At 39.2% G+C, this 20,445-nt stretch overlaps 1 protein-coding gene across 4 annotated transcripts in view; it reads left to right on the plus strand.

Annotated features, from left to right (window-relative positions):
• Positions 1 to 20,445, plus strand: part of VEPH1 (ventricular zone expressed PH domain containing 1) — a 242,511-nt gene that overhangs the window by 191,581 nt on the left and 30,485 nt on the right. For all 4 annotated transcript variants that reach the window (XM_042955580.1, XM_042955578.1, XM_042955577.1 and 1 more), the window contains exon 11: positions 14,850 to 14,967. In XM_042955580.1, coding sequence (XP_042811514.1) covers positions 14,850 to 14,967 — 118 coding nt within the window. The remainder of the gene's footprint in view (positions 1 to 14,849; positions 14,968 to 20,445) is intronic.

Genomic DNA, 20,445 nt, shown 5'->3' on the forward strand with positions numbered 1-20,445 from the left:
TGGCCACCAGGCGAGATGAGGCCAGTGTGACCGTAGCTGTACACCCTACTGCGTGTGTGAGACTTGCAATGCTAGGTGGCTCTGCGAGAGTATTAGCTTAACCCCAAGATGAACTTTTATCATAGTTTCTGCACTATCAGCAGACTCGCAACCCTCCGCCATAGCCACATAACAGTTCATCAGGGATTAACGTGATTAACATAAGAAGACAGGCTCCAAGGTGAAGAGAGTCCTTGAGAACAGCACATCCTCTGGAGATTTTTATAAGCATGCCTTTTGTTGATGTCTTAGGACTACAGAGTTTGGAAGTCTAGCCAGATTCTAAACTTTACCTCCCTAAATACTGTCTCTACCTTCGTTCATATTTTTTTCCCCTTAAGAGCTATACATTATAACAATCTATAGGACCCTCATTTAAACAGTTCTATACACGCAATTCATATTAAGTGATTGCACATGACTTTATAAATACATTGAACCTAGGTGACCATTAACTATTTAAAAATTAGAAAATTGTTACCCTTACACTTGGCTAATTAATACACACTATTACTATCTCCCTAACCACCACCCACACATATTATGCTCATGTTTTACATAAGCTTTTTTAAAGAAATTAAAATTGGCAGGATAAATATTTTCTCAGTATAGTTTAAAACCTGGTTTATCACATGTATTGTATTTCCTTCATTTTTCACAAGCCAGACTGTCCTATAATGAAGCTTATCAATTTTACTACTGTAGTGAACATTCCTTCACAGTCAGCCAGATGTTCTGCATCAGTCAAGGAAATTAAAAAAACACACACACTTTAGAGAATAGTTAACAAAATAACTCTATTCCTGGGGGAACAGAGGTATGTCACTCCTCCGAAAAGTCTATTTCAATCCAAATAGTCGTTTGGGTTCTTTTCTTAAACGATCAGTGCATGAGTAAAATATTTTACTTTTTCCCTTGATGCTATCATGGATATTGTGTGAGTGCCTACAAATCCCGGCCACTAAACTATTGGAATAAACAGCACTTTATTTCAAGCAAAGAGGAAGCGTGGTAGTTAGGAGCTCAGGATCTGGGTTTGAATCCTGTCTCCAGCGCTTACCGGTTCTTTGATTTAAGTCCTCTGTGCTTCATCTTCCTTAACAAGACACTAATACCCACTTCATAAGGATGTTAAAAGATTTAGAAGACATAATACATGTAGAGCAACTGGGTGGCTCAGTTGGTTAAGCATCCTGCTTTGGCTCAGGTCATGATCTTGTGGTTCATGAGTTCAAGCCCCGGGTCAGGCTCTGTGCTGACAGCTCAGAGCCTGAAGCCCGCTCCAGATTCTGTGTCTCCCTCTCTCTCTGCCCCTCCCCTGATCATGCCTTGTTTCTCTCTCTCTCTCTCTCTCTCAAAAATAAACACTGAAAAAATTTTTTTTAATTTATAAAAAAAAGAAGACATAATACATGTAAAATTCTTCGAACAGTGACTAGCACACAGTAAGAGCTCAGTACATGGTAACTAGTATCATTTTATTGTACTTCCTCTGCAAGACCTCTTAAACAAAATGAATAACAAAGGTTTCATCCTTTGAGACTGGGATCTATTTTCACAATAGCCAAAAATTTATGTAGGCCCAGGTCTATTATAAAAGGAGACTGTTCATACTGAATAATAGTTATTGTTTAGCAAAAGCTGGGTTTCACTAAAGTAATGAAACTTTTGTACATGGCTCATGAATATACCCTACAAAATAGTTTTGGAAGAGACTTCTAAAAATGTTTTGAGCAGAGGCTGTGTCACTAAAATATGAGCAGTCTTTCAAATTTAACACTCATTTCAAAATATAAAATCCTGTTTTTTTTAATGTAAAAACTCAGCAATTTAAGTATCTCAGTAATTGACATATCAAGAAAGAGAACAGTCAGTGGCACTATTTGCCTTTTTTTAAAAGATTCTGTACATTGCGTGTAGATTAGCAAACTCTTGGTTCTAGGGAGACATTACCACATTACCTCTTTCCTTTAGGGATTACGAAGTAACCTTTATTTTTTTTTTTAATTCAGTATACAAATATTTCCTAAAGTCTAATTATTTTCAATATATTGTTACATTGTTATGCTATCTTCACTACAATTTGGGGTTATTACTGAAGGCCATTCCTAGAGATAGGAGCCTTTTTTAAAAAGTTCTTTGCTAAATACAGTCAATAGAATCATTTGATGCCTCATTCCAGGGGCTGGTAATTCCTTCTACACAGTCTCCCTTGTAGCCATGACAAATTGCTCATGCTCAGTGTGAGCCCCTTTCTTCATGGTCTTTTCCCAGAGCTGATGGAAAACATTAGAACACCACCCCCACTCCAGTGCTGCTGAGTAGTTCTTAGACCTTAGTCCATGCACGAGTCCCTGGAGACCTTGTTTAAATGCAAGTTCCTGGGACCTCTGTGGATCTTGCAAGTGGTAATTTTGGGGGTGGGCCTGGGACTCTGCATTTCTGACACACATGATCCAGGTGATTCTGAGGTAGAAGGTCCCACCAACTATTCTTATGGAAATACTGGAAGAGAGGCAAAGGCAACTGGAATCCAATTGACTCAGCTTGAGTCACATCTCTCCCACCGACATGCATTGGGCATCTGGGCAAGTTGGTTAACCTCATCAAAGCTTAACTTCTTCATCTATAAACTAGGAACAAATTCATCTGCCCGATAGTGTTGCTAGGAAGGCATTATGAGATGATGCATCTAGTTAAACACCCGGCAGAGCACCTAGCACAGTGAGTGCCCCATAAACAGCATCTATAAAATCATTGCTTTATAACCTTTGAGGCTGTGGTTAAGTCACCTGTTTAGTTTTCTCTTTTTTGGATTTGTAACAACTTAGATATCTTTATGGCCCTGCTCTGACTTTGTAAGAACTGAACGTTGTAGTCTGTGTCTGATCAGGGCCCAGGTACCTCATTATAAACCTATATATGTGTCTAATGATTCCCCAAATGGGCACACCTCGTTGCACCCTTTAATTTCAGCATCTCATTAGTGTTCCATTTGCCCACTTTGTTATTTCCCATTCCCTCACTAGTGTCCCCTTCCTTTTTTTTTTTTTTTTTTTTTGCCTTTCCTTTCGGTCCCCACATCTTCCTATGCCCATTTCTTTATTCACGGCATTAAATCCTTCCTTTTATGCTTGTCATGATTCCTTCCTTTCTGCACAGCTCATTACATCCCTCCATCTGTGAACCTCATTATGCCATCCCATTTTTATCTTGTTACATCCTCATCATGCACATATTATTAGCTCCTCCATTCATGCATAGCACTGCATTCTTTCTCTCTGCTTCTTATCATGACCTGCCCTTTCCACCCTTCCCATTTAATGCTTCCATTTATAAATCACATTACATCCCCCCCAAATGCCTTCATCATTACACCCATCCATTTATGCATCTCATTACTTTTGCCCATGCACATTTCTATGTGCATTTCTATTTGTACATCTCATTATGGCCCCATCAAACATGCACATGTCATTACTCCCCTTTCAAATGTTCATGTTGCATTACATCCTTCTATGTTTGCATCTCATTACATCCAATATTCCTAGGTTTGACAACAAACTAACAAAGACAGATAAGTGTGTTACTTGCTTTTAGAAAACAAAATATGTTTCTCAGGCGCCTAACATCAGTGTTTCTTAAACAAGTCACTCATTTCAGAAAGATTTACATATTTATCTAGCTAAGAGATTAAAAAAAAAACACCCTCTATTTTATATGCATAAAAAAGAGCTCCTTATCTTGTTTTGTTCAACTCATGGTCATTATCACTACTTTGTATTATTTCTGTACAGTTTACAAAGTGATGCAATTATCCATGAATTTATTTGTGGCAACAACTCTCTGAAAGAGACAGCTTAGGGATCCCAGTCATTTTACAGAATGAGAATTGCATTGAAAGCACCAGGAAATTAAGTTATTTCCCAAGAACTGCTAGTGAATGGCAGTGGCGGGGCTCCAAGTCAGATCTTCTGTCTCCAAAATCTACATTCTTTATGTCATACCACTCCGCAGGAAAAAAAAAATCCCTTATTTCTATGTATCATGTGTCATTTAATCCATTCCATAACACTTCCCTATGACATACGCTGGTGTTTGCACGCTTTAGGTGCAAACCTAAAGCTTTAGGTTTGCTTTATTTTCTTTTCTAAAACAAAATAACATAACATTAATGCTTTGAAATAAAATACTTAGCATTTTGTGTTCATCTCTTTGTCCCTGAGTTTGAAGAACTAGATTACAAGAAGCTTTAGTGCGGAGTCCCCCAACAAGAAGAAATGCACATAGACTAAGATGCAAGAGTCAAGAGAAAGAGATGGTCCTTTACTGATCTTCCCCACCAAGACCAGCCTCATACAGGCAAAATAAGGGGACTTCCCTATAAGAGATTTGAGGGATACCAAGGAAGCCCCCCACCAGGTTCTGCACCTTTCTTCCTGACAGATCCTAAACCTGGCCAGTCTCTGCTTCATTGAACTGTGTTCTCTGCCTCACTTTTATTTTCTATTTTATTATGAAACAGCTCATAAATTCAGTAAAGTGCAGAAAGATGATACCCATTCCCATCACAAGATAGAAGAGATGTTTACATTTCTTCCATATTTACTTCAAATATTCCCCTTTGCCAGAAGAAAGGAATTGCAAATATTCTCTTGAGGTTGGTGTGTATTATTTCTATTTCCACAGATATTTTTTTACTGTTTTAAAATTTTACATATGTGTTATAGTGCACATATCTTTTGCATATCCTTTCTGTGCTTAACATTTTGTTTTAAAAATATATCTGTCTGTTCACACATGTGAAGCTAGCTCATTCATTTTAGTATCTATAAAGTTTTCCATTGTGTAAATAGACCAGAGTTTACTTTACCCATTTCTCTATGAGGGGGTAGTGCAACATCACATCTGCCTTGTTCTCTTATTACTTCATCAGTGCTGAGTGCTGTGCTCTACCCATTGAATGACTAAGTGGAGACATTTGAAATTCTCACATCATGGGAAGCAATGCCTTCTCCATAGATCCATAGCAAAGTACGTTTTTTTCCCCATTGTAACTGCTCCAAGTAGTAAACACATCAACAAAATGATAGTTCTTAAGTAACACTGGACTCTGGCCAAATGTTGGTATGTACTTGTGTATTAAAATAATTGTACCTAAAATGGGTGGTCTGATTCCCAGATCTTGGGATACTTCTTATGTTAGCAAAAGGCAATAAAGATGGGAAAAAATGCAATATTTGCCACAGAAATGTGGTTGATTTTTCCTCTGGTTAAGAAGCAATGGTTTAAGGAGTCATTGGAGACTACTTACTGCCAGCCTCTGATGCAAGCAGACCAATATGACTGTGGCCACCAAAAGTATGGCCTATTTCAGATATAAGAAAGGACTGTTAGATAGTAATCCTTCCAGAAACTTCAGAGCCTAGAAAAGCCTTCCATTGTGGTGCAGAAAAGGAATTCTTCATATTGTGCTGGTGGGAATGTAAATTGGATCATTCTGACAAGTAATTTAACAGAACTTAGTGAAGTTAAGGATATGCATGATGTTCAATTTTTAATGCCTCATGCAAACAAGATTTCTGGAGCAGAGCAGATTATTTACAGCTAATAACCTCACTGACTCCCCTTTGCTTCCATTATTAATCCTGGGCAACACAATGAGAACATGGTGTCATCCTACACATGCAAAGGTCCATACCGTAGGAAAAGAAATACTGAGAATATGAATGTGGATATTTATATGGTGGGGTGGGGTGGCCAGCACCCCCACTCATCTGAAAGAAGGAGGGAAAAATTTTTGCTCCTTGGGAAAGATTCTGGGTTTTTCTACCTTTTGGAATATAAATAAATCTCTCCAGGGCGAGGATAAGACCAGTGTCTCCAGCTTGACAGCTTAGACATGTCTCTAAATCCTGGGTCTCATCCCCACCTTGAGATGTAAACACATACTTCTGGGAAGATAAATCTCTCTAAATGGTCTCTCACTTTCTAATAAGTCATAAATTAACTTCTCAAGCTTGTTCTTTTAGCCCGAGTCCCAAGTTTTAGTAAAATTTGCTCAGAAAGCCCAAACTATGCAGAAACATAAAAAAAAAAAAAACCCAACAGATTTTCTGTGCATTCTTAAGCATACCCTGTGATCTAATAATTCCACTTCTTTTTTAAATTTTTTTAATGTTTATTTTTGACAGAGAGAGAGAGACAGAGCATGAGTAGGGGAGGGGCAAAGAGAGAGAGACACACACACAGAATCCGAAGCAAGCTCCAGGCTCTGAGCTGTCAGCACAGAGCCTGACATGGGGCTCAAACTCACGGACCATGAGATCATGACTTGAGCCGAATTGAGATGCTTAACCCACTGAGCCACCCAGTCGCCCCAACAATTCCACTTCTGCATGATTATCCAGAAAAATTCTTACGTCCACAAGGGGATGTGTATGAGGATATTCATTGTTGCATGGTTCATGTAAGTGTAAACATGGGGCACAGTTGGCGCCTATCACTAGAGGAATGGTTACATTAAAATGCGACAGTGGCAGATGTGCACCACATCATTCTATGGCAGTGGCAACAAACTAAGTACACATACGATGCCATGTACTCTTTTTTTTTTAATTTTTTTTTTAACGTTTATTTATTTTTAAGACAGAGAGAGACAGAGCATGAACGGGGGAGGGGCAGAGAGAGAGGGAGACACAGAATGGGAAGCAGGCTCCAGGCTCTGAGCCATCAGCCCAGAGCCCGACGCGGGGCTCGAACCCACGGACCGCGAGATCGTGACCTGAGCTGAAGTCGGACGCTTAACCAACTGAGCCACCCAGGCGCCCCACGATGCCATGTACTCTTGAGAGTAACAAGCAAGAAATGGAATGTGGTCCATGGCATAACATTTATGAAAATGAAAAACACAGTAAGCATATTTTTCAAGAACCCAGACATGTTTGAAGAAATATATCAAACCCAAAATCACTTACGTAAAGGGGACGTGGAGCATCTGGGAATGAGAATGGTATCAGGGATAATGAGGGGGAAATAAGAGAAAATAACCTGCATGGCTGCAGACTATGGTTATGTTGCTAACTGACTTCCAGAGGAGAAAAAGGAAGCCCCTTCACTGAGCTCATTCCATATCAGCACCCTCTTTGGTCTAGTACCACGTGGTAGTACAGTAATCCCCCTGCTGTATTCTTGGAGATACATTCCAAGACCCCCAGTGGATCCCTGAAACCATGGATAGTACTGAGCCAAATATATACTATGCTTTTTCCTCTACATACATACCTATGATAAAGGTTAATTTATAAATTAGGACACCTGAAAAACAAATAATCCAGTGAAGAAATGGGCAGAAAACACGAATAGACACTTCTCTAAAGAAGACATCCGGATGGCCAATAGGCACACGAAAAGATGCTCAACATTGCTCCTCTTCAGGGAAATACAAATCAAAACCACACTCAGATATCACCTCACGCCGGTCAGAGTGGCTAAAATGAACAAATCAGGAGACTATAGATGCTGGAGAGGATGTGGAGAAACGGGAACCCTCTTGCACTATTGGTGGGAATGGAAACTGGTGCAGCCGCTCTGGAAAACAGTGTGCAGGTTCCTCAAAAAGTTGAAAATAGACCTACCCTATGACCCAGCAGTAGCACTGCTAGGAATTTACCCAAGGGATACAGGAGTACTGATGCATAGGGGCACTTGTACCCCAATGTTTATAGCAGCACTCTCAACAATAGCCAAATTATGGAAAGAACCTAAATGTCCATCAACTGATGAATGGATTAAAAAATTGTGGTTTATATGCACAATGGAGTACTATGTGGCAATGAGAAAGAATGAAATATGGCCCTTTGTAGCAACGTGTATGGAACTGGAGAGTGTGATGCTAAGTGAAATAAGCCATACAGAGAAAGACAGATACCATATGTTTTCACTCTTATGTGGATCCTGAGAAACTTAACAGGAACCCATGGGGGAGGGGAAGGAAAAAAAAAAGAGGTTAGAGTGGGAGAGAGCCAAAGCATAAGGGACTCTTAAAAAATGAGAACAAACTGAGGGCTGATGGGGGGTGGGAGGGAGGAGAGGGTGGGTGATGGGTATTGAAGAGGGCATCTTTTGGGATGAGCACTGGGTGTTGTATGGAAACCAATTTGACAATAAATTTCATATATTTTAAAAAAATAATACAAATGACAAAAAAATTTATAAATTAGGCACAGTAAGAGATCAACAACAAATAATAATGAAATAGAATAATATAGCAATATACTACAATAAAACTTATGTGAGTGTAGTCTCTCAGAATATCTTATTATACTGTACTCAATATTCTTCTTGTAGTGACAGGAGGTGATAAAGTGCCTAGTGAGGAGATGAACTGTGGTGAATGATGCAGGGAGTATGACGTAGTAGCTTTAGGCTACAACTGACCTACTGATGATACATCAGAAGAAGGATTATCTGCTTCCAGGCTGGGGTTGACAGTGGGTAACTGAAACTTTGGAGAGTGAAACCACAGATAAGGGGGGACTACTGGACACAGCAGTGCTAAATGCTCAGTATACAGTTATTAAATGCAGGTGGCAACCATTGATGCTGGCTGTCATGCCAGTGGTTCCAATGATTCCATTTTACTGCTATCACCACTGTAAAAATGTCAAATTTTCTTCATATTTTGAACACTGGTAATCTTTTGTCCTTGCTTCCACTCTGATTAAAAAATACTTTGCTGCCTTTAATGGACTAAATTTTAAAAGAAATTAGGTTCATAAAGAAAGTAATTGTGGGTTTAGCAAACATTTATGAAGCTTCACCCAATTTTCCACCTTTAGTTTCCACTCAATCCATATGCTTACATTAGCTTTTGCCTAAACTGCTTTTTTTAAACTCTTATAATGTTTACTGCCAACATTTTATATTCACATTATTTTCTCATGATCCCTAGGTGAATGTGAAAACTTTACTTTTTGAATCAAATCAAATAATCTATCATATTTGTTGGTTCTTACATGAAAGAGTTCTTCAAAACTTCTCTCGGAAATGAATCAAACATGCTTTCTTCCAGCCACTTGGAGCCAGACCCATGGTTGGAATTGCCACAACTTGCCAACAAGCAGTGTCCCAACACACTGGTACTCAAAGGATAGGGAAAAAGTCAAGTCTATTCTGTGATCTATAGTACTAGTAAGGAGCTGGCCACATTAACCTTATATACTCATATGTACCTAGAGTTCCCTTATTAGTCTGGGATAGAGAAAGGAGAGACAATGGAACAGAGTGCGTGTGTGACACCTACATTGAATACAGAATTATGTTATGAGTGCTTCTGGCTCAACACCCTTGCTGCCTCTGCTCAGAGCCTGTCTCCCACCTGTTGCCCACTCCTTCCTCACACATCCCAGCCTTCTGCCAACTTTCAGATAAGCCTAAACAGCTTCAATTTTCACGCCTCTTCTCTTCTTTCCAAGTTGTACAATTTGGAATAATAATGTCTCTGATCTTCAAGAATGGAATTTTTGCTCTTGCAACCAGATTGTATATGTTGTCATTTGAAGCCAAACTACTGTGGAAAAGTATAAACATATGCACAAGAGGATTGAAAAATTCCTCAAATACCGATTAATGGAAATAAATCAGTCATCCTCATCTGTTCCCAAGGATGTAGGGTTAACCACCAGTCATTGCACATCAGAATAACCCAGGAGCTTGTTTAGAAATTCAGATTCCCAGGCACAAACACAGGCTAGTCACATTAGGTTTCTAGGAATGGAACCTGTGTTTGATGTTTGTAACAAGTTTCCCTGGGATTCCAGATACCGACACCTCCTGAGAACCAGTGATTTGGAAAAGCTGAGAACAAGCAGTCAACATGCTATATTGATGGATTTAGACAAATATTCTTCAATTACTAACATTTTATTCTAAAAACTTGTTTTATAAAATTAAATAAAATGAATTCCTGTAACACACATAGAGATGCAGGTATATTTTTTAAAAATATAACTGAAAGGGCTTAGTGGGCATAATTGAATAGACATGAAAGTTTAAAACCTAAATGCTACTGTTGATATAAATGGGAAATAAAATCTGTGTGTCTCAATTAGTAAACATTTACAAAGATTCATTGAACATCTATTATGAGCAAAGTGATATATTCAGTATTTTCAGAAGCTGTAAAATAATATGGAAATTAATCTTCTTGGGGTGCCTGGGTGGCTCAGTCGGTTAAGCGTGCGACTTTGGCTCAGGTCATGATCTCACAGTTTGTGAGTTTGAGCCCCGCATCGGGCTCAATGCTGACAGCTCAGAGCCTGGAGCCTGCTTCGGATTCTGTGTTACCTCTCTCTCTGGCCCTCCCCTGCTCACTCTCTCTCTTTCTCAACAATAAAAGAAAAAAGAAAAGAAAAGAAAGCAATTAGTCTCCTTGCCAAGGGGGCTTTAATCCAGTTGAGAGCTGAAAGAGTCACACCAGAAGAAGATAAAATCATAACCAATCACAAATAAAGATGTATTTCAGCTTTCCTCTGTGAGGAATACTATGCACCCAATGCATTATTGTATCACATCCTTGGAATATAGGACAATGTCTCCTTCATCTATTTATCCTTGGTTCCTGACACCAGGTGCTATAAATACTAATTGCTATAAATTGAATAGTAATATTTTTCAGAAGTTGATTTAAAAATTAAATTATAGCATAAATATTCTTTAGAGTTTCTTTTGCTAGTTTATTCATTCAGTGCACAGTATGTTTCTTACAAGACGCTATGTATGCTTGCACAATGTGGGACAATATGAATAACATAAAGATAAGTGATATAAGGATGACTCATTAATTTTTCCCTCAATAAATTTTTGCACACCCTGGACTCCAAATAGTTAGAATTCGTACACTAGAAATAGCTGTAAAGACATAAAGCCCTCCTATTTTGTGCAAATATTGGAGATTGTTAAAAAAGTAAAAAACCTCTTGTTTACATATCTTAAAGCATACTTGAAGTATGTGCCTAGAGTTGATCCCATTAACCATAGGCACACAGAACACATGAGGCAATCCTATGTTTTGTATCTGTGCAAAAAATAGCTTTAAACAGAATTTAAATGTACCAGAACCCAAAGTTCTTCCAGATGTATGCTTTCACTGATTTCTGGAAAATTGTTTCCCCATACCCTCTCACACTACATCGACCACTGTATAAGACCCAGAGGCCACTTTGCACTTTTACAGAATCCATAGCATTGACTCATGCTGTCGTTATCATCAAAATAACGTTGTAAATATCCTCTCATCTTTCCAGGCTATTTGGCTATTTTTCCCCTAAGAGGCTTTGCAAGAGACTTTTTATATAGTTCTCCAAATTCCTACTCCCGTTAATGATTTTTAAAAAAATAGAGAAGCGTTCATTTAATCGGCTATTTAAAAACATCATTTTTCCTCCAGGGGCCTCTATCCCTTTTGAATTCGATGGTATTTATCAAGAAAACCTTCTTACTGTATTCTTACTATGATTATGTATCTTTTTCTTTATATTCTTCTGGTTTTATTGAGGCCTGATTTGGAGCGTTCTCAGAAGAATGTGACCTCTCTAAGTAAAATCATCATTTTCATTGAGAATTGGCCAACAGGGTGTCTGTCACCTTCCCTTCTTCATGGCACAATGTCGGTATTGAGTCTTTGTGCTACATAACAAATTACCCAAACCTAGAAACTTAAAAAAACATATATTTGTTATCCCACAGTTTCCTTGGGTCAGGAGTCTGCTTGTGACTTAGCTGGGTCTTCTGCTCAGGGTCTCACAAAGCTGCAGTCAAGATATTGGCTGGGCTGTGATCTCATTTAGAGGTTTGACTGGGAAGGGTCTGCTTCCAAACGTGGTTAAGCTGTTGGCAGATATCATTATTTGGGATTGTAGGACTAAAGACCTGGAATTCTTACTGGCTATTGGCTGAAGGCTGCCTTGAGGTCCAAGAGGCCACCCACAGTTACCTGCCTTGTGGCTCTGTCCATAGGCACTTCATAGCATGGCCTTGCTTCTTCAGGCCAACAGGAGAGTCTCCCTTATGCATCTGCTAACAAGATAGGTCTGTGTGTGTGTGTGTGTGTGTGTGTGTAGTGTGTGTGTGGTGTGTATGTGTTTGTGTACATAATAACATAATCATGGGATTGATATCATCTTTGTCATTTTCTCAGAAGCAAGTCACAGGTCTCTCCCACACCTAAGAAGGGTTTACATGAAGGAATAAGCACCAAAAGATGGGAATTATGGTGTGTGTGTGGGGGGGGAGGGTCACCCTAGGGTCTGTCTACCACAATGCCATGGAACTAAAGTACTTCAGGGAGGAACTATATTTAGATATGAATGATTTTTATTATTCTTCTGGGGTCTAGTTGTTTTAAAATAAGCTTATAATTCTCTAAATAAGTCAATTTTAATTCTCTTGGTATTAAAAAAAAAAAGCCATATAGTAATTCTCGGGCAAGGCCTCAGAAATTATAAGACCCAGGAGGGTAAAGAAGATAAGTAGGAGAGAGAAATAATGACCTCAAGCACCGTCAAGAAACCAAAATTCCAAAAATGTACGTATCGCTATTTGATGGTTTGTGTTTGCTTGTTTTGTGATTTATTTTGCTTTGATTTTCCAACAATATTTGGAGCTACATGTGTTGCATCTGTCTCTCTTCAAGGTTGGCTGTTATTGCTGATTTCAACAGTTCAGAGAATTACCCTCTATCTTCTTCAGTCAGTTCCCTTTGCATAACACCTAAATCCTCTAAAGAATTAGCCTGCTTTTGACTTCAGAACTTGAACGCAGGGATGTAGCTTGCCATCTGTCCTAAACTTTTTAAGTAACTTATTGCCAAGACAAATGTGGATTGTAGGCAACAACCTGGGACATTTCTGGTCTCAGAACAGGAAAAATAAAGGAACCCTTAAGTATTATTTTAAGTACTTTGTTTGTTAGCAGTGTTTGTGGTGAATGAAAAATTGATCCTCGCTTGTGTGTGAAATAGAGAAGTGATCTGCATGCCAATGGCCAATAGACTTCAGAGACTTCACAGTTCTGAAACTGAGATTTATGAACATCTGCTTTTCCCCCATAAATTTAAATATAGATTTCATCCTTTGAAACCTGCAAAACTCCCAGGTGCTTCTTCAGTCTTTATCTTGGGAACATGCTTTAAAAAAAAAATGGTATTAAATGTTAGCAACTCAAAATACTATATTCAGCATGTTGAGGCTCCAAGATGTCTAATGCCAGAACACAAGCCATAATAGACTTAATAAAGAATGCTGAAAAGTATTTCTTTCTAGTCCCAGTTTATGCCTTTCATAATTCCACAAATATTTATTTCATGCTTGCTTATGGGGTAGGCATTTTTAGCGCTGAGATCATAGCAGCCAATATAACAGAGAAAATCCCTGCCTTCATTGTGTTTATGTTCCAGTGAGTGTAAATGTTCTCTTAAAAGAATTCCCTTTAAATGTTCATAATACTTTCATATGGTTCATTGGAAAACTTTGCACTGGGCTTGCAAACCAATGTTAATCCATTCCTGATGTTGGACTAGATTCTGGGGATACAACTGTGAACAAAGTAGATCTTTATTCTCGCAGGGTTCTTAGGGTTTGGCATATTTCTCACCTCTGTTAAGAAACATAGGCCTGGGAAACAGGAGCTTTGGGGTAGAAACTGAGGAGCCACTTGCCCATTCTTTATTTTTGAGCCATCGTAAGCAGCACAAACAGTGCCTCCATCCTTTGGCTCTTGGGCTTACTAAGAGCTGTTACTATGGGTAGAAGATAAGAATGTGTGGACCAGAGGAAGGGGAATAAAATCACAACTCTGCAGAGGACAAACACATAAGTCAGCTAGGCACGTGGAAGGCTAGCAAAGACATTAAATCCCTCTGAGGAAAGCAAGCTTTTAAGAGCGCAGTTCTGACCACCCTGTAGCAGAGGACACAAGGCATTTACATAATAGGAAAGCCTCAGGAGGACAGTAGAGCTATTTAATTTGGTTAGGCTAATAGTATTCCATCCACTTACAGTGTAATAGAACGTTTCTCCTCTGCCTCTTAAACAGGAACATATTGGCACGATGCCACAGGGCACATAAAACAGCGCCAGTCTTCTTGGTGTGTCCATTCAACTCAGCTTTTGGGAGGGGGAAAATTAATTAATTTACTGATAAGTAATTTAAGACATTATTTTCTATTAAAACCAATACAGCTGCACCATGGAATATAATTCAGGATTTGCATATACCGTTAAGATAAAATATAAAACTAAAACAGTGCCGGAGCAAAGGGCTGAGGGATTAAGCCCTCTCCCATATTTCCCACCAGCCACCTACGAAGCCAACCTAACAAAAATAATGTTTTGATATGGATAATGGATCCTCAATTTTGTGCAAAGTGTAAATAACAGACAAACTCCCCTACAACTTTCCTATCAACCACGCTGTCCCTTGCGTACCCCTTCTTTTTAGAAATTCTGGAGTTGCCATTAGATGTAAGAAAATGTTGGACAACTTCAGGCCCCACCCCCGAGCCCTGGGGCCTAGCTCTGGGGCCCACGATCACTGTCCTCTGCATTTAAGAGAAGTCCCTTGGAAGGGTTTGAGATAGGTGCTCTTTTGCAAGATGGGCTCAGACAGGTTTTCTCAATGCTCCCTCCTTGTCCTTAGCACTGAGTCTGAGTACTGGCCATACTGCTCCCATATCCCTTTTTTCCAGTCTCTGAATGCTACGTAGCAGGCAGATCAGCTTATGTGCTTTGTGCTTTGTGTTCCTGGAACAGGATCTGGACCAGGTACAGCTCCATCTGGAAGAAGTGAGATTCTTTGATGTATTTGGCTTCAGCGAAGCAGCAGGAGCATGGCAATGCTTCATGTGCAACAACCCCGAGAAAGCGACCGGTGAGAGACCCCTCCCTTCCTCTTGCTGCTCAGAATCACTTGTGCCCCTGGGGTTTACAGGGACCTATGAGCCCTGCCATTCTAACCGGCCTTCTTCTTGCATGAACGTCCTAAGTTGTAATAATGCACAGAGGTATGCCTGGTGGCCTCTGCCTCATGGTGAGAGAGGTATTTCCCCAGAGTGGGAGTGAGAGAAAGGGAAGATGTTGAAAGGGAGAGAAACATAAACCAGAAACGAGCAAGAGAAACAACACCTTATGTGTAGTCATCAAGAAAGTAGTACCGGCTATTTTGTCCTGAAAGCATTCATTTCAGTCCAGATGACCCTGAGGGTTAGTGAAAAAGAGGTGTTCTGTCAAAAACCTCAAAGAAAGGAGATGCCGCTAAAGGAGTGAGTGCATGCACAACCCTGTCATCTCGTGGTCACCCCTTACACTTTTAAAAAACATTTTTTTAATATTTATTTATTTTCAAGAGAGAAAGAGACAGAGCATGAGTGGGGGAGGGGCAGAGAGAAGGAGACACAGAATCCGAAGCAGGCTCCAGACTCTGAGCTGTCAGCACAGAGCCCGACGTGGGGCTTGAACCCACACACCCTGAGATCATGACCTGAGCCAAAGTCGCACCCTTAATTGATTGAGCCCCCCAGGCGCCCTACCCCTTACACTTTTGCTTGTGATTCTGCTGTGAAACATTTCAAGAGTGAGGAATTAATTGAGGAATACCTTCCTAGCTGTTATTCACCCTTTCCCTCTGTTTCTGCTGCCCAAAGAATTTGGTCTACTGACTTTGCCTAAAAATAACAATTAGTTAAAAATAACAATTTTTAACAGTTATTAAAAATAAGCCAAGCCCTGTGCTAAACATGTCAGCTATAGCTCATTAACATTTACAATGATCTTATCAGGTTGGTACTGATATTATCTCCATTTTACTTATGGGGAAACTGAGGTACAGAGCAATTTGATTAACTGAGGTCAGACAGGTAATATATTAATAGCAGCAGGTTTTGAACTCAGTCTGACTGCAGGGCCCATGCTCTTAACCACTCCACCATTCTGCCTTCCTGGTTACACTTGCTCCAATCTGACCAGTGGAGTTAGGTTGATAATAAGTCTGTTTTCACAAATTATGCTGTCCTTGGAGTATTTCATCACTCATTTGCCTTCTGAGGACAAAGAGTTCTCACCACTGACAGTGCTCGAGAACTGCAGTTTCAACCAAGAGAACAACGATAAAACACTGCTGAGCCCAAAGCCACTTTGGAGATGAGCCACTCTCTAGAGAGCCACAGATTGCACCACCTGTACCCGTTCCTTTCGTTTTAGGATGTTGAGCATCTTAAAGATTACCCATTGTGGCAAGTCTATTTTCTTGCTAACTGCCGAGAAGTTAAGACTGAATGGAAGAAAGTCTGTTTATTTGGCCAGATGGAGCTGTGAGGGGCTCATGGAAAGGCACCAGCTGAATTGTATTCGCCCACGGAAAAGTTGTGGATGGAAGAGGCTGGCAGTGCAGGATGGCAGGCTTTGTGAGGCACAGATTGTTGGCTGATTACAGAGTCTGCACTGAGCTGATGCCAGAGTGAACACCCCAATTTTTAAAAAGTTAATTTGAGCAAATAAGGAATTGGGGAATTGAATGTCTCCATTATAAAACTTTCTCATTAGACCTTATTCCACCTATGGAAAACAGCATGAAAGAAACTTTATTTGAGAGCATGGCGAAGTAGGGTGCTTATCCTAGATGGCTCTGAGAGACCCTTAAGAATTCTCATTCCAAGTAAGCTGAGTCCTTAGCTCAATAAGCATTTAATCATATCTGGCCAACGGAGGCCTCAGAAGAGGGGCTGGAAGTTAAAAACACAAAGTGTTCCTTTAATATATGCTTTCTCAAATTCTCTGCCATACACGTGAAAAGAACAGTTTGCACATTTACTCTTTCTTACTTGTGTTTCTCACAGTTAAATATAGACTGAGAACATATAGCAATAAAAATTCAAACAAGGCCAAATATTTTATAGCAGAACATATTGAATCAAAATGCTTGGCCCTAAAAACTTCAGTGTGCTTAGCTTTCTTTGTTCATTTCCTTTTGCTACATGAAAGGGGATGTGAGTCTGAGAGAAATCCTATGTTCAACTATTATTTTCACCAAAAACTCTTGATTCCCTGAAAAATGTATGTAAGTTGTTGATCTCATCTTATTTTTATGTAAGCATCTAGATTATACATTTCATAGAAATGAAAGGTCTAACATAATGCTGCCGACACATATTATTCATGGAGACAATATTTACATTCATGTTCTTGAATTTTAAAGATGATCGAGACATAGGAATAAATATTTTATTATTTTGTTATGCACAGCAAACATAGTACCCGAATCCTACTTTTCATTTACGTAATGTATGTTTGTTGTATGGGTTGAATGTCTTCTGCAGGCCAAGGCTTGGTATAAAATATGAGTAAGGTGCAATATCTCTGCTCTGAAGGGGTTCATAATCCAGTTAGGGCCAGAAGGCATATATGGAAAAGGCTAGCATACTTCCTTGTATGTTTATAGCAGGGAATGAATACTTGCTGAGTGAGTGAATGAATGAATAATATTTGGAGATGACAAAATCAAATATGCCTCAAATATTAAAGTAAGATGTTTCAAGATTGTGATTATGTATTAATCAAATCAAATACATCACTATAGCATACCCAGTGCATTGTAAATCTGGTAAATGAAGATGGGGCTTCTTTCCTCCCTGAGGTAAGTCAATATATAAAAAACAAATAGCCCCCAGCTTAGCCCCTGACAGACTGTACCTGAGTCTTGTTACTGCTCTGGATTTAATCAATGCCCTCAGAGTCCAGATTCCCCTCACGGGGTTCAACCTCTGAGAGGATGGGTTTAAAGAAGTAGGATAGGGGAGCCTAAGACAAAAGAAATTTTTTAAAAAACTGTATTATTTTTTAAGTACTGACAAATGGTAAAATAATTGCTGTCAAGTATTCATTGTTCCAATATAAAACAAAAAGTGCTGTTTAGCATCTCCATAAATGAGAAATAAAACATGAGGCATTTATAAAATTTCAATTAGACATCAGGAAAGACATCCTAAAATATAAATCCTCCTTAACAGTGTGTAGACCAAACTAGAGGACCCATTCAGAAATTGACAGCAAATCATCTGGCTTACATGGTCACCTAAGTACATTCCCTTTTTTCAGATTAAAGTCTTATCACCCACCAGCACTCCTAGCAACATACAGACATTCACAGGCATTTAATATCTGATAGTCAGTAAAATATACTTTGAATCCATTAGATGCAGATAAACTTAGAAAAAACTGAATGCTACAGTAGTCTAAAGTCTAAAAATGAAATTGTTATAATTGCTGTCATTTATCATACCAACAATGAGCTGAGTATTTTTCTTATTATTATTGACTCCATTTTACAGATGAGGAGGCTGAAACACAAAGAGGTCAAGTAATTTTCCCAAGGTCACATAGCCACCAAGTGGTAGAACCAAGATTCAGTGCAGCCTAATTCCTGAACCTGAGATTTCAACCTCTTAGGCAAATCCAAATTGAGGACATTGAGTATTGGAAATTCCAATTATATTCCAAGTATATTCCCATTCCAAGTATTGGAAATTCTACAGTGTTATAATATCTACCTCTCTGATGACTTATTCCACTTAAAGAAGAACAGGGGCTTTGTTATGATAATGTGTGGGAAATCATCACATGCAGGAAATACGTACCTAGAAGCTATTTCCAATCCTTCCAATTGCTGACTCAGTTTCTGATAATCATTTTATAAAAGTACAGAATAGACAATTAGAAAATCACTGTAATAACTCGAGTCCTCTGAGATTTGCCTGGTGGTGTTTATTGCCAATCCTATTACTACACATGAATGAGAGAATAGAGATTGAGCAAGTGGATAGAACAGAACAGAACTTACTTCTGGAAAACCAAGCAAATCCCCTTTATCAGTTGCCCTCATGTCTTGGAACTGCTAGTGCATGTTAGCAGTAACAGTTAGTCAGCATCATCCTGGAACACATCTGGCTTCAGTCACATTTGTTAAAAGGAGGAGGAAGGACTAGGTCGTGACTTTCACTCTTATTTCTCAAGACACGTGGGATGCCTATGTTCTTACACCCTAGAAAAAATAACTTAGAGACATCTCGGTTTTGGCATTCGTGTCCTCCTCTATAAATCTGAGCACTCCCCAGTGTGATTACTCTCTTAGTCACTAGATATTTAGATGTTGAATGTGATCGTCTGTAAGAGGTCTCCTTAGGTTATAAAAGAAAATGAAAGCATTTTTTTTAGACAGCCTTCTATCACGATTCCTCTTTAGAACGTGATTTCAAATATTTGTGCTATAGAAGCAGGCTCCATTATACGGGCAAATGGAGATGGTTGCAAAATGATATGAAGAAAAGAAAGAGCTCTCCCAGGAGATTTTCTTCACACACCGCAAACTGGTAATAGCCATTGTGTCTCTCCTTTGCCGGACACCTTCAGTGTGGGCTAGATAACTTTCCACTCCAAATACCAATGTGAAAATGGGCTCAATGGCCTCTGAGGACCCAATCTATGGGTCACAAATACCTCTGTGAGTCCATTAGTATGGAAACATTGAATGTCATTATCAACTTTCACAGTAATTTGAAGGTAACAAAAAAGAAAACTCCATTTTGGATTTATGTAGTGGCTAGGTTTGCCCTGTGATGCCTTCCCTCCTACTATGTATGTTAGAATATTGCCTTATGTCCTACACATGGGTAGAGTCCCAAAAGTAGGACAGTGCTTATGTAGGATAACCTCACATTTTCACATTTACCTACTGTTAGAGACTACTGAATATGCATTCACTGCATAAAATTGAACGCCAGCTTGTTGTTCGAAGATACTTTCAATTATTTAATGACAAAATAAATACATACATAGTGACTCAGATTAATTATTATCCTGAAATCTTTTTTCTTTTCCCTCTCTTCCCATTTTCCTGTTCTATGCCTTTCTGACACGGGCATGCCTCTCTCTTTTAAACCTTCCCACACACTCACAGCTCACTTGCGCTCTCTCTCTCTCTCTCTCTCTCTCTCTCTCTCTCTCACACACACACACACACACACACACACACACACACACACACGGAAACACCACTACCCCCAGATAATAAATTCCTCTCCTCTGTTCTTTCTATTCTCCCACACTTCAGCACACACAGCATGTTGCTACTAATCTTCCCTGACTGGACAGTGAACAGGAGAAGAGGAAGTATGGGTTATTCATCTTTCTATGCCCTACACAGTACTCAGTACCCAGTACATAGTAGTGTTTAACAAGCATTTGATGTATGGATACCAAGTAATTCGTGGATTATGTAAATGATAGAGTGAGTGTGGAAGATTTGTTTTGAAATGCAACTTTAAAATCCAATACCTTCTTAAAATTAAATAGACAC

This window comes from Panthera leo, chromosome C2 (genome assembly GCF_018350215.1).
Source record: "Panthera leo isolate Ple1 chromosome C2, P.leo_Ple1_pat1.1, whole genome shotgun sequence".
NCBI classification, from domain to species: Eukaryota; Metazoa; Chordata; class Mammalia; order Carnivora; family Felidae; genus Panthera; species Panthera leo.